This window comes from Callorhinus ursinus, unplaced genomic scaffold, assembly GCF_003265705.2.
Source record: "Callorhinus ursinus isolate GAN/ISIS: 27379988/994484 unplaced genomic scaffold, GSC_fseal_2.0 scaffold61, whole genome shotgun sequence".
NCBI classification, from domain to species: Eukaryota; Metazoa; Chordata; class Mammalia; order Carnivora; family Otariidae; genus Callorhinus; species Callorhinus ursinus.
The window spans coordinates 2,787,949-2,812,860 of record NW_027397123.1 but is presented as its reverse complement, the minus strand read 5'-3'; the positions used below and the strand labels follow the sequence as shown (position 1 = coordinate 2,812,860).

Genomic DNA, 24,912 nt, shown 5'->3' with positions numbered 1-24,912 from the left:
ATTTGACAGTACGAAAGAGCACAAGCAGGGGGAACAGTAGAGGGAGAGGGAGAAGCGGGCTCCCTGGGGCTGGATCCTAGGACGCTGGGATCGTGACCTGGGCCCAAGGCATAAGCTTAACCCTGTGAATCACCCCGCAACTATTTTAAATAAATGATAATTAAGAGTTTTAGCGCTCTATGTTGTTGATGCTGATTTGAGAGATTCAACATGAAATTTAAAAAATTAAGAGAGACATAATTCCCTGTTCTGTGTTAAGGCTGGGGCAGGTGTACAGGGACTTTGTCTTAAGTAGTATTACAAAATGAAATTCATCCGGGTAAATTTGAATATCTAGTTGGCTTTATTAAACAATTCATGAATCAGGCAACATCCTATCTAGCAAGTCAAAAGGAATGCCTCCTCGGGGTTGTACAAAATGGAAGGTTTTTATAGGAGGAAGGGGTGAGGAATGGCAAGAAAGTTATTAGCAAAAGAAAAGATTGTTCCAGGCAAGGTCACCTTCCCTTAGGTGGAAGAGCAGGTGTCTTATTAGGCGGATAACTGACCCATATGGGTCACCAAGTTTTTTTACTGAACACAAAGGGTTCCTGGCTTGGGGTGCATCAGCCAAAAGATTAGCCCATGTCTTTTGGTTTGAGCAAATGGTTTTTACTACTTGCAGCTAGTAAGGAAATAGTCCACAAAGTTCTGTCTCTAATACAAATTGCAGGACCAAGTCATACTGCCAGCTGGCAACCTTTTCGTGGGTTTATTCTTGCAATTAGGAAGTGGTCACAGGAACTTAGTAAAACCTTTGTAATCATTTAAGCATGACTTAACAGAGGTTTGCTTAACTCTGCAATTTCCCCAGGAACATTTATGATTTTCTTTGTTCCCAGACATCTGCTTGGTTGAGTGACTTTGGTGGGCTTCCAGGAACAGGGCAGTTCTCAAGGACTCCTGAAGCTGAACAACAAACACACTGGAAGAAACAAGATAGTTTATTTGTTTTAATTTCTCGCTGTGGTCCCTGATGACCTAATCCCTAATTAACATAATCTCATTTTGGGGGGATGGAGAAAGCCCCAAGTAACAGTTTGCCTCATTGGTGCTAATCAGAAAATTCCTGACTGACTGGTTAAGACTTATTTTTTTTTTTAGATTTTTTTTTAATTTAATTATTAGAGAGAGTACAAACAGGGGCAGCAGCAGAGGGCGAGGGAGAAGCAGGTTCCCTGCTGAGAGGGGAGCCTGATGTGGGGCTTGATCCCAGAATCCTGGGATCACCTCCTGAGCTGAAGGCAGATGCTTAACCTACTGAGCCACCCAGGCGCCCCAAGACTTACATTTCTAGGGGAGGTTGAAACTGCAGTTAGGTTAGGTATTATTAAGCCCTGGTTTGGTGGCTTGGTTAAGTGACACCAGTTTAGGCTTGTGGTTTTCTTTCTAAGAGTGGCTTGCCCCAGATGCTGACTGATGTAGGAAAGATGCTAGAGTTCGAAGCCAACAGCCAAGAAAGAATTCTTAGACATCTTTTGGTGCAAAACGGTGATTTTATTAAAGAAAAGGGACAGGACCCGTGGGCAGAAAGAGCGGCACTGGGGTCATGAGGAGTGGCCCATTATATACTTTCAAGCTGGGAGGGTGTTAGGGATAGCGTTAAGTCTCTAAGGAATTTTGGAAGCAAGGTCTCCAGGACCTTGGGGGGGCTAGCTATTGTTGGGAAAGGGTCATTTATTACTGTCTAATAAAACCTGAGTCATGAGGCCCGTCAGGTGTATATCAGTAGGTCATATGCTCGGGGATGATGGCCAACATATATCTTAAGGGGGGGTGGTAGAGATAAAGGAAGTTTCCAAAGGAATTTTTTATACATTAAAGTAGACTTACAGGGTCCTGGGGGTTGGGCTAAGATTGCCTTTTCCCTTAGCAAAGTGTCCACATGGAGGCAGCTGAGTTCCTAGAGGAAGGTTACTCTGCCTGTTTCAAGGACTTGTGAATGGCCTGTAAGTAGTGAGGAAATTTAATAATTTTTCTTTTGCCTTTGTTTCCCACATCACTGACCTGAGACAAGGATGTGAGTGTGGGCAATTTATTGGGCAGGTGGAAGATAGGCAAGTGACAATGGAGGAATGGAACCCAAGACAGAGTATCAATGAGGAGGTTGTCACTGTGAGCAATGGGGGCTCAGTCCAATGGGGAACTCTGGAAGATAGGGTAGATACAAATTGTCCTATTCAAGGGCTGCTGAAGCTGAGATATTTGTACATCCTCTCTTGTTCCTCACTGTTGGGTGCTATAGCAAGGACATTAAAGCACTTCTAGCCTGCCTCATAGGTAAGGTCTCAGGCAGAGTCTGTAGGAACTGTAGGCAGAGTTTCTGTTAGGCACCATTTACTTGTGTTCTATACTTTGCCTCTGAATAAGCCATAGAAGCCATGTTCCCACTTCAAGGGGTAAGCAAGAAAGTTAATCATTCTCTGAGTTTTGTCCTAGGCCCCAAACACCTGATAACATCCAAGGAGAGTCAGATCCCAAATATGTTCCAGGACATAGCGTCAAACAAACCTTGGCTGATGCTGGCATCAACACCCCCTATCTCTGGTGATTTACAGAATAACACCTTGTGTTCATCTGACACTTGCCTTTGATTGGACCCTACCCTGGATCCCTGAAGGAACAGGTACCCTAAACCCCTTTCCAATATAAACCCTTAATCCTAAGCGATGACGAGACTCATTCTCCTTTCCTTTCCGAGTCTCCCAGACACTCCATCTGCTGTTCTGTGTTTGTCACTCACACTATTCAGTAAACTCTGTTTTCACTTTCACCAGCTCTCATTTGATTACTATCCTGCACAAAGCCAAGGACCCTCCTGGCTGGTCCTGTGGGACCCTCCTCTGGGTCCTCAGACCCAGCCTGCCTGCATCATACTGACGACATTCATTTCATACCACCTAAAGCAGTGCTCTGCACATCATAGGCATTGGAACATTTCTAGGAATGGTTACCTTTCTTACGAAGGTTGCTTTTTAAAAAACCATAATTCCAATCGGTCATCGTACTAACTGATATAACAGCTGACCTCCAAAATGGCTACCAACGATTCCTACCTCCTGGTATTACACACCCTTGTGTAGTCCCTTACACACTGGACCCGGGCTGGTCTGTGAGGCTGATAAAATAAAGTAGAGGTGATGGTACATTACTGCTAAGATTAAGTTATAAATGATACTCAGCTTCTGTCTTCAAGGTGCACTCTCTCTCAAATAATTTACTCTTGGAGAAGTTAGTTGCCCTGTCAAGAGGACGCTGAGACAGCCTTTGTAGAGGCCCATGCAGTAAGGAACTAAGATCTGCCAACAGCCAGGGAGGAACTGATGCCTTCCCCTATCCAAGTGGGTCATCTTAGAAGCAGATCCTACAGCCCTGGTCAAACCTTGAGATGACTGTAGCCCATGCCAGTAGATTAAACTGCAACTGCATGAGAGACTCAGAACTCTAGCCACCAGTTCCCAGATCCTTGACTTTTCAGAAATTGTGTGAGATACTAAATGTTTGTTTTAAGCTGTTGAGTTTGGGAGTAATTTGTTATGCAGCAATAGGTAACATGCTGTGGTAAAAATGCTGTAACTGATGTCTTTGGATTTCTTTTTTATTTTTAACGATTTATTTATTTTTGAGAGAGAGGCGGGTAGGGAGAGGGGCAGAGGGAGAGGGAGAGAGAATCCCAAACAGGCTCCACACTGAGTGCAGAGTCCAACACAGGGCTTGAGCTCACAACCCCGAGATCATGACCTGAGCCTAAATCAAGAGTTAGATGCTCAACCACCTGAGCCACCCAGGCGCCCCTGATGTCTTTAGATTTCTTAAAGAAGTTCTTTTTTTTTTTTTTTTAAGATTTTATCTATTTATTTGAGAGAGAGAGAGAATGGGAGATAGAGAGCTTGAGAGGGAAGAGGGTCAGAGGGAGAAGCAGACTCCCCGCCAAGCAGGGAGCCCGATGTGGGACTCGATCCTGGGACTCCAGGATCACGACCTGAGCTGAAGGCAGTCGCTTAACCAACTGAGCCACCCAGCCGCCCTCTTAAAGAAGTTCTTAAACTTATGAGATTGTTCTTTCAAATCAGAGAGGGTTATTAGCATTTTCCTCTTGTCCTGCATGATGAAGCAATTATGGCTCCGCTAGAGCCAACTCAATGGAAAAAAGAATCTTGGAGTAAGATTGCAAAATTAGACACAAAACTATTTAATGTCCTACAGGGCAATCAAACCAAACCTTTAAGGTTATCTTTTCTGCAGGGAATCAAGTTGCATCTCTAATAGACAAATATATGAAATACATCAGTTGTCTGCAAGTTAGTATCTATCTCTACAGTCCAGATCCTAATTAGTAGTAAAAAGCCAATCAAATGTGCATTCCACTAGAGTAGAGGGATCTCAAACTGGTGCAGTTCTAATCCCCAGGGGACATTTGGCAATGTCTGGACACAATGATCCTTGGGGGTGGGGGTTGGGAGAGAATGGACAGAATGCCACTGGCACATGGTAGGTAGAAGCCAGGGATGCTTCCAACCATTCTATAATACAGAGGACAATCTTCCACAACAAAGAATTATCTGGCCCAAAATATAAATGGTGCTGAGTTTAGAAAACTCTTCTCAAGCATGGCTTATTAGACCTTGGGTGGACATTTAGACTATGCTCTAGTATGACTTTGAAGAGTCACACAGGATGACAGAGTAATGTTTCCTTATTTCCTAGTTTTTTATAACTTTTCTTAAGGCAAACTTGGCAAAATATTGATAACTTAAATCTGGATAATGAATACATGGTGATTGGTTAATCTTTTGCCTCTATTTTTGTGAATGTTTGCATTATTTCTATATTAAAAGGTAAAAAGAAAAAACTGTAATTCTTGTCTTTAGCTTATGATCGATCCATGTACCAGGGACCACAACTAAAGATCATGGTTAGACATAATGTGTAAGTCTAAACATGTTCCTCATTTGCAACTGGGCGCCTGTGCTCTGCCCATCTCCCAAGTCCAGTGATTCTCAATTCTAGCTACATGTTAAAATCATTTCCTTCCCCCACTCCAGTCTTTTAGTCTTTTGGAGAAAGCCCTGGACAATGCCCTCTTCTTAGCAGAAGTGGAGAGGATTTATTCTAGGGGTACTCTGGTCCTGCCAAGTTGGAACCCTCCCAGGATGTTTGAGACCCTTGCAGACAGGCTAGATGCCCTCCTGGGGCAGAGCCTTTTGCCCCATGGGGACTGGAAGGAGGAAGTCCAGGATACCTGGCAAGGAAAGCAGTGGTTCTTGTAGGATCAGTGCTTCCACAGTGAGCAGGGTTTAGACCAAGACTTCAGTGTGCCGAAGGTGGTGAAGGTGAGCATTTGCGGACCCAGGGGGTTTCAAACCCAGCTCTTTCCCTTTGGGAAAAAAATAAATTTCTTAACTATAAGTCTAGAAAATGAAAATAATGTAACACTAACTAAGTAAATCAGGCTTTAGCTGGAGGAAGTAATGGCTGCCAAGCGTGAGGCTCAAAAGAAAGGACACACAGCTTTAGAAGATCTTTAAATGAGGGGAGCCTCTGAATATGGCAACCCCGTCCCCTAGCTGGGGGCCTTGGAGAAGGAGGCAGTGTGTCATTGCATCAAAGATGTCCTGGGGACTAAGGCTGAGGCCATCTCGGACTGCAGTGCCTCACAGCCATCCCTTCCCTTCCCCTGCCTGTTGCAAGGACTGTTCTCTATCAGCTTCCCCTCTAGCCCTCAGCATTGACCCACAGAGAAGAGATGCAAAAAGCAGCAGGCTCACTGGCCATTCTGGAATCTGCTGGAGTGGCTACCTCTATGGGTCGTTTGTCCCAGAAGAAGGCAGCTCACCAGATCACATCTTCTCCTTATTGTCAGAGCCCCTGCCAGGCACCTCATCACACTTACTGCCCTCAGCCCATTGACCTTGCTGACCCCTGCTCCCACCCCATTATTCAGACACTGACATAGCTGGCCCTGTCTGCTGGGCCCGCAAATCCTTCCCTCCCTGATTCCTTCCCCACATCAGGTATGGACTGTGAAATGAGAAGCTCAGCTCCTGACTCACCCTCTCCTACAAGTGCTACTGTGTGTCTTCCGCCCTTCACATTCAAGCCCATCTGGGGGTGCCCTCTGCTTGGGGAGGAAGGAGGTCCTCTGCACCTCAATGCCTTAGTCACAACTGCAGCAGATTCCTGTTCCATCTTCCCTGTTGCTCCCAGCACTTCAATCCTTCTCTCGTATCCTAAACTATACAGAATGGAGTCACCTGCACCTGTGTGGATTCCCTATCTCCTTTCCACAGACCCCCTTTCCAGCTAATACCAGCACTCCTCTCTCCACTGGCCTAATTGCTGTTTCTGAAGTCAGTTTCAGTTCCTCAACCATCACATCTGCAAGCTTGGCTCCCCAGCCTGTGTCTGATTTTTGGCCGCCCCTGTGGACATTCCCTGCATCTTCCCACACTCTCCTCTTGGGGCTTCCCTCTGGCTCTAATGTGAACTTCTTTCCACTTGACCAGGCCCAACAGATACCCTCTAGTGGCAGTGCTGCTTCAGCCATAGAAACAACCAGCCTGCCTGCCTGCATTGAGGGTCTGAGGCCCCAGCCCAGGGTGTAAACTTTCCTTGTACTCCTAGAACACATTTTGAATAGCCCAGGATAAAGTTAAATGTGGGAATGGCGAGGAGGTAACTGGAGGGAGTAAAGGTGTAAGAGCAACAAAATTAGGCCTGTCTTGGGCACCTGGGTGGCTCAGTTGGTTAAGCGACAGCCTTTGGCTCAGGTCGTGATGCTGGAGTCCCTGGGTTGAGTCCTGCATTGGGCTCCCTGCTCAGCAGGGAGTCTGCTTCTCCCTCTGACCCTGCCCCCTATCATGTGCTCTCTCTCTCTCTCAAATAAAATCTTAAAAAAAAAAAAAAAATTAGGCCTGTCCTAACCTGGTTTATATATATGAATTTTTTTAAATCTTGGGAAAACATGAAGTTCAACTGTGAATAATAGAAGCTACCTGTGTAACCAGCAATTGATTCAGTCAGTTATTCACTTAACATATTTATTGGAAAAAAAACATATTTATTGAGAACTTGTTATGTGTTAGGCACTGTTCCAAGTACCAGAATCAAGAGAAAAAGGCACAGAAAATTCCAACCCATATGATACCTATGTTCTTTTTGGAGGAAAAACAAAATGAAAAGCAAACATATTAAGTAAATTTTCTAGTATGTTAGAAGGTAATAATGCTTTGGGGATTATTGTAAATGTGATTGTTTCTTAATTTCTTTCTCCAATAGTTGATTGTTAGTGTATGGAAACATGATTAATTTTTGTATGTTGATTTGTATCCTGCAACTTTACTGAATTTGTTCGTTATTTCTAACAGTTTTTTGGTGGCGTCTATAGGGTTTTCAATATATAATATTGTGTTGTCTGCACAGAAAGATAATTTTATGTCTTCCTTTCAGGTTTGGATGCTTTTTATTTCATTTTGTGCCTAATTGTTCTGGCTAGGACTCCCATTACTATGTTAAATAGAAGTAGCAAGAGTGGGCATCCTTGTCTTGTTCCTAATCTTAGAGGAAAACCTTTTAGCTTTTCATCATGGAGTATATTAGCTGTGGACTTGTCATATGTAGCCTTTGTTATGTTGAGGAATATGCCTTCTATACCTAATATGTTGAGAATTTTTATCATGAAAGGGTGTTGAATTTTTGTTAAATGTTTTTTTTTTAATCTATTGAGTTGATCATGATTTTTATCCTTCATCCTGTTAATGGGGTGTATCATGTTTATTGATTTGTGTATGTTGAACCATCCTTGCATCCTAGGGACAAATGCCACTTGATCATAGTGTATGATCTTTTTTATGTGCTGTTGAATTTGATTTGCAAATATTTTGCTGAAGATTTTTTATCTGTGTTCATCAGGGATATTGGTTTGTTGTCTTTCTTCTGTCTTTGTCAGGGTTTGGTATTAGGGTAATGCTGGCCTCATAGAAGGAGTTTGGAAGTTTTCCTTCCTTTTCAATTTTTTGGAAGAGTTTGAGAATGACTGGCATTAATTCTCCTTTCAGTGTTTGGTAGAACTCACTAGTGAAGCCATCTTGTCCTGGGCTTTTCTTTGTTGGAAGGGTTTTGATCACTGATTCAATCTCTAATTATTGGCCTGTTCAGATACTCTGTTTCCTCATGGTTCAGTCTTCGTAGGTTATATGTTTCTAGGGCTTTGTCCATTTTAGGTTATTCCATTTATTGGCATACAATTGTTCACAGTAGTCTGTTACGATCCTTTATATTTCTGTGGCATCGGCTGTAATGTCTCCTCTTTCCTTTATAATTTTCAGTCTTCTTTTTTAGTCTGGCTAAAGGTTTGTCAAAAAAAGGTGTTTTTTTTTTCCTAATCAGTTTTTAGTTTTGTTGATCTTTTCTATTGTCTTTCTAGTCTCTGTTTAATTGTTTCCCCTCTAATCTTTATTATTTTCATCTGCTAACTTTTGGTTTAGTTTATTCTTTTCTCCCTAAGACTTTTGTAGAGCTTATCAAATCCCTGCTCTTTTTGGTTTGAATTTACCAATCTAGCCTTAGCCTGGGAACCCCTCTACCATGGAACGACACAGCAAGAGGTTCACAGCATGAACCTGGAAGAGGACCTTCATCAGAACCTGACCATACTGGCACCCTGATCTTGAACTTCCAGCTTCCAGTACTGTGAGTAGTAAATTCTGTTGTTTATAAGCCACTCAGTTTTGATTTTTTGCTATAGCAGCCCCCAAAGACTAAGGTAACTCCATTATGCATTATTGAACATAATCGAAATTAAAAACCTTTCTGCTTGAAGGACATCATGAAGAAAGTAGAAAGGCCACCCATCAAATGGGAAAGAAATTTTGCACATCATCTATCTGATGAGAAATTTTTATCTAGAATACATAAAAAATTGTTACAATTCAATAAAAAAGACAATCCAGTAATAAAAAAAACAGGCAAAGGAGCTGATTAGTTATTTCATCAAAAGATATAAAACTGGCCAACCAGTACATGAACATCATTAGCCATCAGGGGGATACAACCAAATCTCAATGAAATACCACTTGACACACAATGGGAATGTTACAGTGAAAAAGACAAGTATTGGTGAGGATGTGGAGAAACTGGAACCCTCTTCCATTACTGGTAGAAATGTAAAAAGGTGTAGCTGCTCTGGAAAATAGTTTGCCAGTTCCTCAAAAGGTCAAACATAGAGTTACCATATAACCCAGTGATTAAACTCTAAGTAGATACTCAAAAAAAATAAAAACATAGGTCCATGCAAAAACTTGTCCATGAATGTTCACAGCAACATTATTTGTAACAGCTAAAAGTAGAAACAGCTCAAATGCTCATTACTAGATGGAAAAAATGTGTTATATCCATATAATGGACTATTACTTGGCAATAAAAAGGAATGAAGTACTAATACATGTTACAACATAGATGAAAACATTATGCTAAATGAAAAAGACAGTCACAGAAGACCAACTATTACATAATTCAGTTTATATTGGAATTGTCAAATGGTAAGTCCATAGAGACAGATAGAAAAACAGTGGTTGCCTAGGGAAGAAGGATTTGGGGGGCAATGGGGAGTACTAATGAATTTAGGGTTTCTTTGGGGGATATGATTAAAATGTTTTAAAATTGTGGTAATTGTTTTTTTTTTTTTTTAGATTTTATTTATTTATTTGACAGAGAGAGCATGCACACAAGCAGGAGGAGTGGCAGGCAGAGGCAGAGGGAGATGCAGATTCCTCACAGAGCATGGGGAGCCCGATGCAGGACTCGATCCCAGGACCCCGGGATCATGACCTGAGCCAAAGGCAGTCGCTTAACCCACTGAGCCACCCAGGCGTCCTAAAATTATGGTAATTGCTATACAACTCTGTGAATATACTAAAAATCACTGAACTGTACACTTTAAAGATTTTATTTATTTATTTCAGAGAGAGAGCGCGCACCGTAACACCAGGGGTGGAGGCTCTAGAGTGGGAGGGAAAGAATCTCAAGCAAACTCCACACTGAGTGGGGAGCCTGAAGCGAGGCTCAATCCCACAACTCTGAGATCATGACCTGAGCCAAAATCAAGAGTCAGTCATTCAACTGACTGAGCCACCCAGGTGCCCCTGACTTTTTTTTTCAAGATTCATTTATTTGAGAGAGCACATGTGTGGGAATAGGGGGAGGGCCAGAGGGAAAGGGAGAATCCTCAAGCAGACTTCCTGCTGAGCACAGAGCCCAATGTGGGGCTCAATCCCAGGATCATGATACCATGACCTGAGCTGAAATCAAGAGTCAGCCACTTAACTGACTAAGCCACCCAGGGACCCCTAGTTTAGGTGCTTTTAATTTAATCTTTTGTATTCTCAAGTTGTGTTGTTGTTGTTTTAATATGTTTAATCACAGACCTTTTTTTGTTTCATTCATCCCACCTGGGATATATTGTACTTCCTGGATTTGTGGGTTCCGTTTTCTTCAATTCTGGAAACTTTGCATTCATTATCTCTTTACATACTATCTTTTCTCCATTCTTTTTTTTTTTTCCTTTTGACACTCCAATGAGAGTTATGTTAGACCTTTTCATTCTATCCCCCACCAATTTTCACTGAGGTAAAATTGAACATTAAAATTGTATATATTTAAGGAACACAACTTGGTTTGATATATGCATACATTGTGAAATGTCACCACAATCAAGCTAATTAACATAGTCATTCTACATACTATTCCTCTGTTGTATATGTGATTTATAAATATTTTCTTCTGGATGTACCTTGTCTGTTTATCCTCTTAATGTGGACTTTCACAGACCAAAGACTTTACTTTTAATGAAGTCCAGTTTTTCAGTTTTTCCTTGTATCGATTATGCTTCTGGTATCAGGTCTAAGAACTCTACCTAGCCCTCAATCCTAAAGATTTTCTCCTATGTTTCTTCCTACAAGTTTTATAGTTTTAATGTTTAAGTCTGTGATCCATTTTGAATTGATCTTCATAATAGGTTTGACAATTAGGTCAAAGTTCATTTTTAAATTTTCTTCCTTCTGCTTGCTTTGTGTGTATATTGTTCTTTTTTTCCTAGGTTCTTGAGGTGGGAGCTTATTTTATTCATTTGGGATTCTTCTTCTTTTCTAATGTATTCCTTTATTGCCAAACAGTTTCCCATAGCACTGTTTCAGCTGTGTGCCATGAATTTTGATATTTTCTATTTTCATTCAACTTAATGTAATTTTCTAATTTCCCTTAAGGTTTCCTCTTTGACCCACAGTTTATTTAGAAGAGTGTTTAGTTTCTAAGCGTTTGGAGACTTTCCTGTTTTCTGTTATAGATTTCTAGTTTGATTCCATTGCGGTCAGAGAATATTCTCCATGTGATTTCAATTCTTTTAAATATTTTGAGGTTTATTTTATGGCCATGCATTTGGTATATCTCATTATATACTCCATGAACATTTGAAAAGAATATGTTTTCTGCTGCTGTTGGGTCAAATGTTTCATAAATGTCAATTAGGTCCTGTTTGTTGCTGAGTTCTATAGTCTCTAAAGATGATAAAGCTGGAGAGGTATAGACCTGGAAACAGATTGGTTGAAAATTTGTGCACAAACTGGTTGTTCTCCCCCTTTACTTTTCCTCTCTTCTGTAATCAAATACACTGCAGAGGGGGTTTGATCTCTGGATAAACTGACCCAGGAAGGATGTGCAACTGCACAAATAAAGACAGGATTGAGGCATAGGCAGTCTGAGTGAAAAACCATACCCAGAACTGTGGGCCTCTCCTAACCCCAAACACCAGTAACTCAGGAGACTGGACCTAGTTTCTGCTCTAAATTAAAGAGCGGAGAAGAGAGCTCCCTAGCCGTCTTCTGGTGAAAAGGCTGGCTCTAATGTCTGCCAGTTGAGGAATTTCAACTTTTTTTTTTTAAGATTTTTATTTATTTATATGACAGAGAGAGAGACAGCAAGAGAGGGAACACAAACAGGGGTAGTGGGAGAGGGAGAAGCAGGCTTCCTGCTGAGCAGGGAGCCGGATGCAGGGCTCAATCCCAGGACCCTGGGATCATGACCTGAGCCAAAGACAGACACCTAACGACTGAGCCACCCAGGCGCCCCGAGAAATTTCACCTCTTGACTGCAGGCAAGGATTACCACACATTTCAGGAAAGTATCCCATGCAAAAGGAAGAAAAACAATTCAAGCTTTTTTGAAAAGAAATTTGATTTGGACATAAAAGACAAAAATGGACAAAAAAACTCTGAACAACTGTAATTACTCTGAGAGATTGAAAATTATATTGCATCCATAAATAAGAACAGAAAGCTATGAAGAAGGAAAAATTAGGCACAACTCAGGAATAGTCCTTTCAGCAAATACAAATGCCAGGAATAAAAAACCTGAAATGGAGAAGACTGCCAAAAACCAAAAAATATAAGAAAAATTCTCAGATCTGGAACCTACAGACTAAAAATCTCACCTATATCTAGCGTAAAAAATATTTAAAGATCCATGCCATAAGTCATGAAATTTCAGTACACTGGGGATATAAATAGCATTAAGTATTTGAACGGGAGACATAAGATTACACATAGAGGAACAGAAAACAATTGGTATTAGATTTGACAACATAAGCTACCAGAAAACTTTAAAGTGATGTTTCCGAGTTTTGAATAGTGGCAAAGTGTGAGAGTAGAGTTAAGACATTTCCAAACATTAAAGAACTAAGAAATTTAACACATGCATCTAAAGGAAACTGTTGGTAAAAGAACTTTAATGAAAATGGAAAATTAACTTAATTCCAGGAAACAGTAATCCAATTCAGGAAAACAATGAAAGTAAGTTTCAGGACAACTGTAGAGTCCAACTGAAGCCCCAGAATGGTAGACTGAGAGATTCTAATGGATATTTGAACAACTGAAAAAAATAATCTGTGGACATTTAACATAAATATGGAACATTTATCTGTGGAACATCTCTAAAATTTAAGAACAGGTACAAAGAAAACTAATTAAATCCTTAATAAAGAAAAAATATCGGGGTGCCTGGGTGGCTCAGTCATTAAGCATCTGCCTCCGGCTCAGGTCATGATCCCAGGGTTCTGGGATCGAGCTCCGCATAGGGCTTCCTGCTCAAGGGGAAGCCTGCTTCTCCCTCTCCCACTCCCCCTGCTTGTGTTCCCTCTCTTGCTGTGTCTCTCAATGTCAGATAAATAAATAAAATCTTTAAAAAAAAAAAAAAGAAAGAAAAAAAATATCTAGAAAATCTACTTGGTTTTGAATAAAAAATAATTTACATTATTATAAAACCACATATTATATAAATACCACAATAATTGAGATATAACCATATTTGGATGTGGTTAAGGAAAAAGAAGGAAGTTTTTTTTGCTTTAAATGAAATATTGATTATTATACTGGACATTTTTATTACTAAAGACATTTTTAACTACTAAAATAAAACTGATCTTTTAGCTAAAAGTTTTCAAAGAAACTTGTATTATCCAAGACTGATTGAAAACATCATTGAATTCATTCAAGATTTCATCAAGGTACAGGTAAAAAAAATCAAAAACCAAAACCAAAAACCTAAACTAAAAAACCTAATCTACAGATGAATATTGCAAGTGCAGCTATAAGAGAAAATAAAGTGCCCTTCTTTTGTTTTATGAAGTCCTATTAATTTCAACTTCCCAATTATATACTCCTACAATCTTATCACTCAGAAATAACGATAATCTTACCTCTTCCTTTCCAGTATTTTTTTGCCTATAATTATTTTACTCACTTAAATGCCATAGCATCACATTCTTGAGGGCACACTTAATGGCCAAGATTCCGACCATCAAAATCCCAACACCTAGTAACATAGTGATCCATGTTGGGGAGGAAAAATTTTCCTTTGCCTTACAAGATTCTTCTGGCTGGTCTAAGAATTAAATTGACATGAGACAGATTAACAGGAGATAAACATAAGTTTAATAACATGTATACTTCCTGTATACAAGGGAAAACTGAGTGACTCCCCCAAATGACCAAATTACCTTAATTACCATCTCCAGCTAAAAACAAAAGAAGATGCTGGGAGGTTACCAGGAAAAGCATAATAAACAAGGATAACGTTGTTATAGAGATTTAAGTCCATGCCTTCTCCACTGATAACATTCTAGAGATTTAGGTACCCTCTTCTTGGTACAGTGGGGGAAACACCCTTACAACTGGAGATTTCCCTTATAAATGTAAATGTTTCTTTTACTTTTTTTAAGATTTTATTTATTTGAGAGCGCACAAGTGGGATGAGGGTCAGAGGGAGAAGCCGATTCCCTGCTGAGCAGGGAGCCTGATGTGGGACTTGATCCTGGACTCCAGCATCATGACCTGAGCGGAAGGCAGCTGCTTAACTACTGAGCCACCCAGGCGCCCTAAATGTAAATGTTTCTTACAAAAAGTAACTTCTAGGGAGTGCCTGGGTGGCTCAGTCGGTTGAGCGGCTGCCTTCGGCTCAGGTCATGATCCCAGGGTGCTGGGATCAAGTCCTGCATCGGGCTTCCTGCTCAGCAGAGAGCCTGCTTTTCCCTCTCCCTCTGCCTGCTGCTCTGCCTACTTGTGCTATCTCTCTGTCAAACAAATAAATAAAGTCTTTAAAAAAAAAAACTTCTCAGTTTTAGAGCTTCTCCTGTGTTTGCAGTTTCTTAAAAATAATCAGCCTAAAATAATCCTTATGCTAAAGAGACATATTTTGGGTGGCAAATTCTGCTCCCCTACACCCACAAACATAATGTCCATGGAAAGTAAGAAGCAGAAGTGCAGGCCTATCAAAACTATGCCAGAAATAACACACACTAGGGCTACAAAAGAAAAAATTTTTACCTCTACCCATTTTGGGTTTTCAGCTGGGGCTCTGTAACAAAAAAGATTAACAGAAGACAATTTATTAACATGTGTGTACATGTCATATGGGAGAAAACAAGAGTAACTCAAAAGTGGTGGCTTAGCATTCAACAAATAAGTTTGTAAAGAAATGACAGGATAAATTAAAGCAGTTTTAGGCTCCCAAGGGTGGCAATCTGTGAAAGGAAACTAGTGGAGTAAGGCTGATTTGCAGATTCCTATGGGCTAAGAGTCTAGAGTTGTCTCCAATAAAGGAGAATGTATACCCTTCCTTTAGGCAGAAATGGCAGAGAGAGCTTTCCTGACTTTCATGCTTATAAATTGCCTTCAGTTCAAAATAATTTTTATGTCAAAAAGGTATATACTGGAGTGACATACTCTGGTTTCCTTCACAGCACAGTCACCTTCAACGATACAATTTGAGGCACTTCACAGTTATAAAAGAAAGACCCCAAATGAAGTCACTTACCCCCCATAGAACATATCAACATTCACACTTTTAATTAATTAGCAATTGCAGTTTCAGCCACTCCCAGAAATGTGACCTTTGGACAGTCCATCTAAAATTTCCTGATCAGGTAATCTGCAAAATAAGACTCTGACCTATTCCCTTACCTCAAAAAGATGACCTGGCGGGTACCAACCCTTTATTTTCTTTTGCTATTAATTTCCTTGCCCCACCATCCTGCCTCTAAAACCTCCCATTCTGTGAAACTCCTGGGGATGTCTCTTTATTAGTAGGGATGCTGCCCAACTCACAATAGTCAAATAAAGCCAATTAGATCTTCCGATTTACTCCGCTTTCATTTTTTTAATGCCACAAACCACAGAGAATTCAGAGATCCCTAAAGCTGGCATCACAGCCATAATCACACACAGTGTTCTCTGTGGTGCCTCTCTAGTCCTGCATCCAAAGAATGGCACATATGCGGGGAAATAGCTCCAAGCAGGAAAAAACACAAGCCAGTCTTCGATCACCCACTCAGGCACTCGAGGCACCACGCCAGTACCTCAGGAAACGCCACGTGAACCATGAGCAGGGCACTGATACCAGTCAGGGTCATCGCTTCAAGCCTAAATGAAGATCTGAACAGTCCCCAAGCAGGGCGCAAGAATCCAACCTCTCTTACGGTGCCCCTTGCCCTTCGCCCTACCCCCCAGTCCCCCAGCGGTTGTGGCCCCAGGAGCCTCCCCCACCTCAGTAGAGTCCGGGGTTCGGCCCCTCCCCGCCCCATCGCGCGCCTGCGTACTCCGTACAGAAACGGCAACTCTCCGGAGCCTCAAAGCTCGGCGCTCGAGGGCGGTGTTCGCGGCTCAAACAGGGGGCGGAGCCAAGAGCCAAAAGAGGAAAGCCAGAATACACAGCTTTTGTGATTTTGGACTACAGTTCTAACAAGGGAGCAGGCTTGGATTATCCTCCGTAGCACCGGTCGCTCACAGGGTCACCTTTACAGGCCTGAGGAACCCTGGCCCTGCCGGAACTCTGCTTCTCCACTCGGTCGGCCAGCGGAGGACCTGGCCCCATTCTCCCCCGCCAGCCCTCCCTGAACAACCGAGGCACTTGCCCCCGCCCCCTGCGCGCCTGCGCACTCGGCCCGCGATAGGCGCTCTGGAAGCCCGCAGAGTTGAGGGCTCGGTGGTCCTCAGAGCTGGTGGCAGCACGGGTACGCGGAGCCAGGCTCTGCTGTGGCCTCTGCTTTTCTGAAGGAAACGTGTACGGGAAGGGGCAGATTCTGTGGACCGGACCGGGGGTGGGTCCTGGGGCCTCGGCCTACTAGGCGATTCCTCCCGAGTGAGGAGACCCGGACGGGGTGGGTTTAAACTCGTGCGGCAATAACTGTGCGGGGCCCGGTTTGTGGGCGCGGCCTATTATGCAGTGCGAGACCCTGCGGTCTTAACGCACCTCGGTCTTCTCAACCACCAAGGCCCGGCCGCAGAGGGCAGTTGGAGGTGGAGCCCCAGAATAAAGGTCCCCTGCAAAACGCTGGAGCTAGATTCAGGGCTGACCTCTGAGGTCCGGAGGACCCGCTGGACCGCAAACCTTTCCTCGTTTGTCTCTCGTTTCCGTTTGTGCATGCCTGTGGCGGTTAGCGAGGGTCACGGGGCTTGGAGGGTGGTTTCTAACCGATCAAGAAAAGCCTGGGATGTAATGAACACTATTTGCTTCCCCAGCCCGGCCAGTCTCCAGAGAAGGCCTTTGAAGTGAAACGAATCGCTGCCGCGCCTCGGAAAGCCAGGTTCTGTGTGAGTTTGTGCTGCTTCTTTGTTTCCGTGAAATGCATTTGATTTTCAGAACACTGGGCTTTTTGATTTTCTTCCCTTGGAATGTGCTGCTTAAGAATGGTCTATTCATTGATTTGGGCCTCAAGATTTCCCTACGTAGTTAACGGCGGGGGACCTAATTAATAGGTAACACTCGCTAGTGTTCATTTAATGCAGTTAGTTCATCGTATGCTATATATTCAGTTGCTTTGTGAGCACTTTTTCTTAAGGATTCTGATTATGGAAATACCCCGTTTGGAAGTCAATGTTCATGCTTTGTTTTCGACTGTGGTTTGTTAAGGAGTAATTTAGGGTTTGTTTAGATACCTTCAATGATTCCAGAATAGGGATGGGGATTTTTTTTCCAAGGAACTCCGTGATTGGAAATTTGGGGTACCAGCCAGATGTGGTTGGAGGTTTGGTAGCATGAGTTTGTTTTGCTTATTTTTGATAAATACAAAATGGTATATACTTAAGGTGTACAACAGGATGTTTCAGTATATGTATACATTGTGGAATGAAATGATTACCACAATCAGACCAATTAACATCCAACACCTCAGAGTTATTTTGTGTGTGGTGAGAAAACTTAAGATCTACTCTTAAATTTCAAATTTCAAGTATATAATACAGTAACCGTGCTGTACATTAGGTCTTAAGAACTTGTTCTTACGATTGAAAGTTTGTACCATTAGTTTATTTGGGGTATGTTTTTCAATAGACTGAGGTATATAAGGTGTTTAAGAATTTTGAACCTAGATTAAAGGAATTTGGATCCTGCCTGCCACTTAAATCTGAGTGAGTTTGAGCAGTATTTCTGGTCCCAGTTTCTTTATCTGTAAATTCAGAATTACAATAGTATATACCTCACAGTGTGGTTTTAAAGATTACCTGAATTAATATCTGTTAAGCTCTTAGAGGACTACCTGGCACATTAGAAGAGTGCTTAACTAATATTAGCTATTGGTTTTAAATGATGATTCTTAGTCATTCCTTATCAGCTTTCTGTATTCCCAAAAGTAATGAAAATCTGAGATTAATTAGGATGGATGCTTGCAAGCAGGAAATGAATCAGACACTCGAATGAACCAAAAGAGGGATTCTTTTTTTTTTTAAAGATTGTATTTATTCATTAGAGAGAGAGCGTGCACGAGTCGGGGGGGCATGGGATGGGGGCAGTGGGAGAAGAAAACTCCCCCTGAGTGTGGAGCCTGGAGGGTGGAGGGATGGGGGGTGCTCTATCCCAGGACCCTGAGACCATGACCTGAGCCGAAATCAGATGCTTAACCCACTGAGCCACCCAGGTACCCCCCAAAAGAGGGATTCTTAACATGAAGTCTTTGGACTCAGTTATGTGTTTTCAGGACAACAAAAATCTAAGGTTATGTACAAGATTGTTGTATATATTTGTCAGCAGGTAATTTGGTGGGGAGGAAGTCTATCATTTCATGATATTATCAAAGTTGTATAAGACCCAACAAGATTGATTCTTACAAGTGTAGAATAAAAGTCTGGGATAACTAGGAATGACTTTTGGGATAATCTTTTATAAAAGTAGTATCCCATGCAATACTAAAAATTATGTTTATTAGTAATTTAGTCATCAGGAAAATATATATGTATATAATGTAATATTGAGAAATATTTATTATGAATAAAAATGTTTAAGAAATTGTTAAGTTACAGAACCATGAGAGACTATGGACTCTGAGAAAAAACAGGGTTCTAGAGGGGAGGGGGTGGGGGGATGGGTTAGCCTGGTGATGGATATTAAAGAGGGCACGAATTCAATGGAGCACTGGGTGTTATACACAAACGATGAATCGTGGAACACTACATTAAAAACTAATGATGTATGGTGATTAACATAACATAATAAAATAAAAAAAGAAATTGTTAAGTTACATATGTATCTTGAACACGATTTATAAGATGCATTGCAAGGATTTAATAACTGATGTATTCATTGGAGCCCAGGAGGGTTAAGCTCAAGTTATTGAGCAGCTGCTCTGAAATAAGCATTTCTTTTTCTGTCTCATAATCACTTTGGAAAAGCCCTGTGATCCTTCACAGAAGGATCTCAGGTGTTGATGAGAGACAATATTCAATTGGTAGGAATTATTTTTTCAGGGCGCCTGGGTGGCTCAGTTGGTTGAGCGACTGCTCTTTAAAAAAAAAAAAAAGGAATTATTTTTTCAGTCACATTGATTTCCTGGTTGTTACCACTTACGTAGGCCTATTTAATCACAATTTTCTTTTTTTTTTTAGATTTTATTTATTTATTTATTTGAGAGAGAGAGAGAGCACATGAGAGGGGGAAGGGTCAGAGGGAGAAGCAGACTCCCTGCTGAGCAGGAAGCCTGATGCGGGACTTGATCCCGAGACTCCAGGATCATGACCTGAGCCGAAAGCAGTCTCTTAACCAACTGAGCCACCCAGGCGCCCTAATCACAATTTTCTTAATGACTACAAGGTACCCCATTCTCCCAACTCATTAAAAAATTCTTTTTAATGGGAATGGCTTTTTAAAACAATATTTCTGATGGAGTTAATGCAGGGTTGTGAAATAATAAGTAACTGAGGGACCTAAAAGAGAAGAAATTAAAATTATCCATGGTCTCAACATCCAAAAACAATCACTATTAATATTTGTAGCATATTTTCCCAAAATATTTCTACAAGTATATGTATTTTTGTATGTGGTTTTATTTATGAATAATGGGATAACCCTAATTGAAAATTTAAAAGAAATCAAGACCTCTAGTTATTAGTTTAAAAGAGACATTCAGGGCGCCTGGGTGGCTCAGTTGGTTAAGCGACTGCCTTCGGCTCAGGTCATGATCCCGGGGTCCTGGGATCGAGTCCCACGTCGGGCTCCCAGCTCAGCGGGGAGCCTGCTTCTCCCTCTGACTCTCTCCCCTCTCATGCTGTTTCTCTCTCGCTCGCTCTCTAATAAATAAATAAAATCTTTAAAAAAAAAAAATAAAAAAAAAATAAAAGAGACATTCAGTACCCTCATGGATTTTATGGATTCTATAATCATAGATGTATGGAGAAAGGCAAAATCCCAGCAGTCCCCTTCTTGTTTGAGAAATCTTCCAAGTAATTATAATTCTTATGATAGAAATGGCATTTAAATTGAGAGACTTAATTATAATTTAAAATTAATTTTAAAATGTCAGGATTGAAATATGGAGATTTCCCCCCATCTACTGATGTTTGTTTCACATTAATGATTTAAAATCACTAATTATATTATATATTGTTTTATAAACCGATTTTTTTTTCTTTCAGTGTATCTTGAATACTTTCTATTCCTTAACTGTTCTCTAGAACTTAGCAATTCATAATTACTTTAGTATTCAGTATTTTATGGATGTTTTATAAATCATTTAAGAAATCAGCTATTGGGCAGTAATATTCAAACTGCCTGAGCAATTCCTTTGACAGGCTTTCTCTGTGATATTACTTACCTAACTTTTCACTTCATGGTCATGTAGGATTTCAGAGAGAGGAACACTAAGGAATACGGCATTGATTTTTACCAGGTGGGTTACAGGTGATACTCTGAAGTGTTTGGCTGAATTTCTGCAGGATTCTTACAATATGAAATAGACCACTGTGCTATTTTATGCCAAAAGCTTCATTCATCCTCCTGATCCTTTATTTGGGTGAGAGTTTGAGAAATGAATTAATGATAATTTCCTAGAAAACTAAGCTTACAAAAAACAAAATTATTTTAACCTCAGCAAAGAGTGACTAAAACTAAAAATTCAGAAGTAGTAATATCAGCACGCTAAATGTATGGAGTTTAAATACCAAAAGAAATAGCTAAGAGAGGCTGGTCTCTAGATTTGGAAGCTAGGGAAAGATTAGCATGGGTGGAACTTTGGGGCTTTTTGTAATATAATATTCCTTGCAGAGCTATTTTAAATTTATGTCCAGGTATAAGTGATATAAGCTTTTAGAGAACAAGATAAAGATCACCTGGGATATCATCATCAAGGTAACACAATAAAATTTTATTCAAACTCCATTCACAGACTTTCATAAACCTGCATATACATGCATGTGTATGGATGTAGTTTTCCTGTCAAACACACAATCACTGTACAAAACTATTTCCTAACTTACCTTCTCCCAGCAATTTGTAGTGACCATCTTTCCACAACATCAAATAAGAATTTACCTTCATTTTTAGTGTTTTTTTATTAAAAAGTTATTTTTTTAATGTTTGTTTATTTTTTTATTAACCTCTACATTCAATGTGGGGCTTGAACTCATGACCCTAGATTAAGAGTCACGTGCTCTTCCAACTGAGCCAGCCAGACAACCCCATTTTTAGTGGGTTTTTAGTGCCATTGTGTGAAAGCACGGTAATTTATTTAACCTGCTAAAGGATATTTAGGTTCTTTCTAGCTTTTTTTGTCCCATTATAAACACCTTCCAACATTTTTTCATTCTTTCTACAACATACCATGAGTGTCCATTTCTTAGTAATAAGAAGTATTATCAGTTTTTCATATCTGTCAATCCAGTTCCTTTAATATGCATTTCCTTAGTTACTAGTGAGTTTTAACTAATGAGTTATTTCTACTTTCTAGAGAGTTAGTCATGCTCAGGTTTCACAAATCACTTCTTCCAGCCTGAGTACCAAGAGAGATGGGTTGATAAATGAGATTGTGCAAGCAGTTCTGATGATTCTGAACAGGCAAATGGTGACTGGTGAGCTCAGGGTGGTAGTGCACCCTTCCCCCAAGAAGGAATCCCAGTGTGCAAGTATAGTTTTGCCATGGTAGAGGCTGCTAGTGTGGTCTATGCAGGTAGTTCTCAAATTGTGTCATTTGGACCAGCAACATCCAAGTATCACTTGGGAACTCTTTAGAACTGCAAATTCTCAAGCCCAACTCCAAACCTCTACGAAATGCCAAACTCTAAGAGTGAGGCCCTGCAAACTGTTTTAATAAGCCCTCCAGGTGATTCTGATGTACACAAAGTTTAATTATTGAACTTTGTTGCCCCTTACGATGATCTGTCAGAAATTTTATAAAATCTGAGTGGGATTTAAAATCCTGATTCTCAGGTCACACTCTGTACTAATGAAATAAAAATATTTGGGGGATGGGAGCCAGGCATCAGTATATTTTAAAGATCTGCAGGCAATTCCAGTGTCTAGCAAAGTTTGGGAAATTCTTATCCATAGTATTTTCTGTTTTCAGGTTTAGGGAGGCCAGCCACATTCCTGAGTCTTAGAAAGAAGTTCTGGGTCAGATGATGTAACAACCACTTCTCAGCTGGGAAGGTGGGAATGGAGGGAGATGGATCTGCTCAGGACAGGCCTGGGCAGCCCATGCTCAGGTCCAGCTCAGCCTCGCTGGGGTAGGGGACTGACTGGAAACCCTCCTGCTGAAGTGTCTGGACATGAGCTTCCATGCAAGTGTCTGCTCTGTGTCTGTCCTTGTGCAACTGATTTTCCTGTGGTTTTGAGGAGGACATATATTTTTTCTAAACTACCTCCTACCTCTCATTGTCTGTGTGTTGGAGGGGGGGAGGAGTGTAGGAAGGGAGAAGTAGTGTGACATTTTAAAATTTGGGAGTTCTGGGGCAATTTCGTTCTTACGGCTTTACCTTCTTACCCCAGCTCTAGCTTCTGTGGACTCTACTTCTCCAGCAAATGACCTTTGAGGAAAACTGACCAGTTTTTACAATCTGAAATCATGGCTCATGTAAGTTGGTGTTTCTGTTCAAAGTGCTGTAATTTTTTTCAGGTTATATGACAACTTTTGTTAGATATCCTGAAACTTCCTAACAGAGCCCCATCCGACAGCTTCTCCCCAGTCTTTCCCATTCTAGTAAGGGATAGAACCAGGCAGCCCAGGCCCCCATGTACCTCACTCTTTTCTACCCATGTCCATGTGTCTATTGACCAAATTATTCAGTGTATTGACTGTGTGTTCAGTCTTTGTCTGGAGCAGAGATAAAATAGAATTGAAGTCCCTAGAGGGAATTGTTTGATCTGAAGCTCTCAGTAATGGAGAACACTAGAGCAACACTGTCCAAAAGAATTATAATGTGAGCTACCTATGTAATTAAAAATTTTCTAGAAGTTGCATATTTAAAATATAAAATTAGTGCCTTCTTAAAGGCAGTAGGCAGCATGTAAGTCTCATAAAAAGTATAGAATAATATGCAAGGCACTTTACATAATCTTGAACTTTTTCGTAGTCATATTAAAAAAAGTAAAAAATAACACATGCAGTTAGTTTTAATGTTTTATTTAACTCAATATAGCACATATATATACCCAAAATGTTATCATTTCAAAGTGTAATCAATATTGAAATTATTGAGATCTTTTATTTTTTTTTTATTTCTAAAGTTTTTTATACTGGTATGTATTTTTGAATTACAGCAGATCTAAATTTGGACTAGCCACAATTTAAGTCCTCAGTCATCACGTGTCTAAGCCAGCATATTGGACATTGCAGCTTCAGAGATTTTGTGTAACCTGAATTCTAAATGTAACTTAATAGATTTAAAAGTATAGAAATACCTAAATACAATCATTCCTAAGTCTAACACAAATGGACTATTTTTTAGTAAATTAAAAATATTCAGTAAAGTATTTGTTACAACAAAGAAAAATGCTAATGATATAGTGATGAAGTCAGGTCTGGAAGAAATTAATTTTATACAAACTACTTTTTAAAAACAGATTTCATGTTTCATTTGGAGGAAAAGAAATTCATCAGTTTTTTGTTTTTTTTTCCTAATTCTTAAAGGAAAAGAGGTTAGAATAAAGCACATTTATTGAGAATTTTTTTATAGGCCCACTTAGGCCCTTTGCGAGCAGTGTTCTTATGAACCCTATTTCAGTTAATTGTGAAATTCTGATTAACTATGTGAACATACATAGAAATAAGTAAAATTAGGTATTCCATGGTACAAAGGAAGTTTTTTCTTTAGCAGTGGTTGGCAAACTACAGCTTGTGAGCCAGATTCATCCCTTGGCCTGTTTTTTCCAGCCTTTGAGTTAATTATGTTTTGAAAGAATTATTTTAAAAAGGAAGGGAAAGGGGAAGGATATGAAACAGATCACAAGTGGCTTGCAAAAGCTTAAATATTGGCCCTTTAGGGAAATGAATAATTTTAGAAATAATACATCGGTTTGTCATTTCAGCATTTGGTGATGTTCAGAGATGTGGCTGTAGACTTTTCTAAGGAAGAGTGGGAATGCCTGAACTCATATCAGAGGAATTTGTACAGAGATGTGATATTAGAGAACTATAGCAACTTGGTGTCAGTGGGTAAGCTTATCCGTGTCATATAATTTAGAAATTCACAGGGCTGAATTTCATGGCTGTCTTTCTAGAAATTAGCTGAGTATCTGCTTTGTAGTTGGGAATAGGCACCTTATAGCTAATAAGCAATTAAATAGCACCTTTAGCTTCCACCATAATCCAGTGACCTTTATGTCTTTCTGTGCCTTTTCTGTTAATTGCTCCTCTTTAATGACAGCTAGATACAAATTCTCAGACACTCACAGCAAAACCATTGTCAAAGAAATCTGGTTTCTTATTGCTATGCATGGCATATTATCTGTTAGTTTACTTGCAATGTGAGTAGGAAGACTATAGAGGTGTCTGGCTCCACATATCTATTTAAAAAGCTTATACAATGTATATGTTGCTGGGTTGAATCAACAGTTTGTTAAAAC

General features: G+C 40.3%; 1 protein-coding gene and 1 long non-coding RNA gene across 23 annotated transcripts in view; one reads left to right on the top strand and one right to left on the bottom strand.

Moving 5' to 3' along the window:
- The window catches only part of LOC112810676 (uncharacterized), a 35,956-nt gene that overhangs the window by 538 nt on the left and 10,506 nt on the right, over positions 1-24,912 (top strand). For 2 of the 22 annotated variants that reach the window (XM_073885323.1, XM_073885306.1), the window contains exons 1-4: positions 18,370-19,668; positions 20,696-20,743; positions 22,415-22,921; positions 24,376-24,502. In XM_073885323.1, the coding sequence (XP_073741424.1) occupies positions 22,913-22,921; positions 24,376-24,502 (136 nt within the window). In that variant the 5' untranslated portion in view covers positions 18,370-19,668; positions 20,696-20,743; positions 22,415-22,912. The other 20 variants (XM_073885312.1, XM_073885310.1, XM_073885308.1 and 17 more) reach the window with 20 other exon arrangements.
- Positions 737-5,462, bottom strand: LOC141371231 (uncharacterized). Its single transcript, XR_012376016.1, has 2 exons — positions 5,282-5,462; positions 737-964 (listed from the first exon to the last, which is right to left on the bottom strand). It is a non-coding gene; the product is annotated as an uncharacterized lncRNA (long non-coding RNA).